Source organism: Ranitomeya imitator, chromosome 1, assembly GCF_032444005.1.
Source record: "Ranitomeya imitator isolate aRanImi1 chromosome 1, aRanImi1.pri, whole genome shotgun sequence".
NCBI classification, from domain to species: Eukaryota; Metazoa; Chordata; class Amphibia; order Anura; family Dendrobatidae; genus Ranitomeya; species Ranitomeya imitator.
Window position 1 is genome coordinate 1,216,152,058 of NC_091282.1, and position 3,518 is coordinate 1,216,155,575.

General features: G+C 58.2%; 1 protein-coding gene across 1 annotated transcript; it reads left to right on the top strand.

Moving 5' to 3' along the window:
* Positions 1-804: 804 nt before the first annotated feature.
* Positions 805-2,081, top strand: LOC138657156 (G-protein coupled receptor 151-like). The gene has a single exon (XM_069744750.1). It carries the CDS (start codon positions 805-807, stop codon positions 1,948-1,950), a length of 1,146 nt encoding a protein of 381 aa, XP_069600851.1. The 3' UTR covers positions 1,951-2,081.
* The last annotated feature ends 1,437 nt before the right edge of the window (positions 2,082-3,518 follow it).

Consider the following 3,518-nt stretch of genomic DNA (forward strand, 5'->3'; position numbering starts at 1 on the left):
AGAGTTATCACTGTGTTATCTGTGGTGTTACATAGGACTGCAGGTGACATCTACTACATTATACGTACTCAGAGAGTTATCACTGTGTTATCTGTGGTGTTACATAGGACTGCAGGTGACATCTACTACATTATTTGTGCTCAGAGAGTTATCACTGTGTTATCTGTGGTGTTACATAGGACTGCAGGTGACATCTACTACATTATTTGTGCTCACAGACATTACTGTCCTGTGTCCTTACATAGGACTGCTGGCTACCCCTCCCCCCCTCGGTGGTCGCATGCCAGGCTCCTCGCTGATGGTTTCGGTGGGTGGTCGCTGTGTGCCGCCCCCCAGCTCCTCTTCATCTCCTCCGCTCATTCTTCTCCAGCACAGGAGGGGTCCCGGCATTACAGGGGGATTAGAGCTGCCAGGGATTACTGAGGGTCTCATTAGTACAATGGGTCTGCACTGAATGCTGGGGGTGAGGTGCTGAGACCCCCATATGTGCGGAGACCCCCAGAGAAATGGTAGGAGCCTCCAAGATGAAGTTCTGTCTGCAGGTGGGAGCAAAGCAGCAGCGACACTGAGGAGGAGAAGAATAAGGAGGAGGAGGAGGAGGAGGAGAGACCCTCCATCCTCAGCTGCATGGCTGGGATCTAGACTTCAGCACAGACTGCACCCTGTCCCTGCAGGTGGAGGGTCCTCATCCTGGGGGTCCTGCACTTGTCGCACTCAGTTGTTGCTCCTCCACTTGTCGCCCCCTGCACCTTCCTCCGCCTGGCTGGCAGCTGTGAGCCCCTGGACTTCTGCCTCCTCAGGACCATGAACGTGTCCCGGTGGTCCCTGGAGGAGCCCACGGTCGGGCCATTGGTGACAGTGGTGCTGCCGTCGCTCCTGACCCTTGTCTGCCTGGCCGCGGTGGTCGGGAACCTGCTTCTGATCACCATCTTGCTCCAGGACTGCAGGAGGGGCAGGTGGTCAGTGATGAACTGCCTGGTGGTCCATGTGGGGGGCGCAGACCTGCTGCTCGCCCTCCTCTGCCTGCCCCTGCAGATCGCCACCTATGCGCAGCAGTCCTGGCTCTTCGGGGGCGTCCTCTGTAAGATGGCGGAGTGGTTCCTGCACAGCTGCCTGGCAGCGAAGAGCTTCACCCTGGCAGCCATCGCCTATGTCCGTTGCCAGCATGTGCTGACGCCTCCGCGGCTCCTCCCCTGCGGCTGTGGACAGCTAGCGGCTCTGCTGCTCTCCTCGTGGGCAGGGTCTCTGCTGCTGCCACTGCCACTCCTGCTCTATGCACAGCTCTCCGTAGACCGGGGCACCATTACCTGCGGCTTTCGCGTCCCGGACGATGCCTCTAGCTTCATGGATGCTTTCAGCAAGCTGTACCCGCTGCTGGCATACGTGCTGCCCATGGTCTTCTCCTTCTGCTGCTACATCAGGGCTCTGCGGAGGCGGGAGCGCAGGATCAGGATGCCCGACCCCCGCGCCGTTAGCCGCAGAACCACCTCCATGCTCATGAGCGTGAGCCTGGCTTTTGATGCCATGTGGCTTCCTGAGTGGATTGTGTGGATATGGTCCCGGCACAGTGGCTCTGGCCTCCTGCAGCCCCCCAGTGCCCTCATGGCCGTGGCCCACATGATTCTCTTCTTGAACTGCACCATTAACCCCGCAGTATTTCTGGCCGTGTCCGATGAGTTCAGGGAAGGACTGAAGAACCTGTGGACAGCGTGCAGACAATGCGATGGCTCCGGTGTGTCCAGAGCAGAGAATGGCTCAGACATGGGGACCAACACTGTCCAGTCCCTGCAGGACCTACACTCCACCCCTGCACTCCGAGCTTCTCAAGACTCCAAAACCAAGGACGAGAAAATCCTTCCAGATGTGGAACACTTCTGGCAAGATCGCAGGAATACCACAGCTGGAGAGGAGAATGACCCCATGCCCTGGGAGCACCAGGAGAAACCCTAAACCTTCAGCCCAGGACTTGTGTGAATGTGGTGTGGAGGCCAAGGACCAGGTCTCTTGACATTTAGAGTCTGCTGGATGACTTCTGTTGGGTGTGCAGAGACAGGAGGAGGGTCACCCTCCAGAAGGGTTTGTCTGCAGGGCTGTGCCTGGAAGCTGTAGAGCTGGATGTGTCTGCAAGCCATGGGATGCTCTGAGTATTTGGTCATTCTGGCATTTGTCATTCTACAGCTCCTGGAGAACTTCAAGGGGTCCTCCTGGGTCCACAGGAGATATCTGAGTGGGTGCTCGCCCTAGTGCTTCTGGTGATCTTCTGGTGTTCCTAGGTCTGAGTGGGTTCTGGCCCTGGTGTTTCTCCTGGAGATCCACAGGTTGTCATGGGTCCACAGGAGATATCTGGTGGGTGCTGGCCCTGGTGCTCTCCTGGAGATCCTCAGGTGGTCCTGGGTCTGTAGGAGATGTCTGGTGGGTGCTAGCCCTGGTGCTCTCCTGGAGATCCTCAGGTGGTCCTGGGTCTGCAGGAAATGTCTAGTGGGTGCTGGCCCTGGTGCTCTCCTGGAGATCCTTAGGTGGTCCTGGTTCCGCAGGAGATATCTGCTGGGTGCTGGCCCTGGTGCTCTCCTAGAGATCCTTTGGTGGTCCTGGTTCCACCGGAGATATCTGGTGGATGCTGGCCCTGGTGCTCTCCTGGAGATCCTCAGGTGGTCCTGGGTCTGCAGATGTCTGGTGGGTGCTGGCCCTGGTGCTCTCCTGAAGATCCTCAGGTGGTCCTGGGTCTGTAGGAGATGTCTGGTGGGTGCTGGCCCTGGTGCTCTCCTGCAGATCCTCAGGTGGTCCTGGGTCTGTAGGAGATGTCCGGTGGGTGCTAGCCCTGGTGCTCTCCTGGAGATCCTCAGGTGGTCCTGGGTCTGTAGGAGATTTCTGGTGGGTGCTAGCCCTGGTGCTCTCCTGGAGATCCTCAGGTGGTCCTGGGTCTGTAGGAGATGTCTGGTGGGTGCTGGCCCTGGTGCTCTCCTGGAGATCCTCAGGTGGTCCTGGGTCTGTAGGAGATGTCTGGTGGGTGCTGGCCCTGGTGCTCTCCTGGAGATCCTCAGGTGATCCTGGGTCTGAAGGAGATGTCTGGTGGGTGCTAGCCCTGGTGCTCTCCTGGAGATCCTCAGGTGGTCCTGGGTCTGTAGGAGATGTCTGGTGGGTGCTGGCCCTGGTGCTCTCTTGGAGATCCTCAGGTGGTCCTGGGTCTGTAGGAGATGTCTGGTGGGTGCTGGCCCTGGTGCTCTCCTGGAGATCCTCAGGTGGTCCTGGGTCTGAAGGAGATGTCTGGTGGGTGCTAGCCCTGGTGCTCTCCTGGAGATCCTCAGGTGGTCCTGGGTCTGCAGGAGATGTCTGGTGGGTGCTGGCCCTGGTACTGTCAGTGTGTAATGTTCTTGTACTGTTACACAGTATCTCGTGATGTGCTGTGCCCCCCATGTAGCTGCCCTGGGTTGGAGGCCTTCTTTATCCTCCCTCTTCTGTATTATGTAGGTTTATCGGGGAGTGGGGGACAGAGAAAAGTTTCATGGAAAGGAGCTGTT

Excerpts from the sequence above, each read along its gene's own strand:
- LOC138657156 (XM_069744750.1), top strand. The coding sequence starts at position 805 with ATGAACGTGTCCCGGTGGTCCCTGGAGGAGCCCACGGTCGGGCCATTG.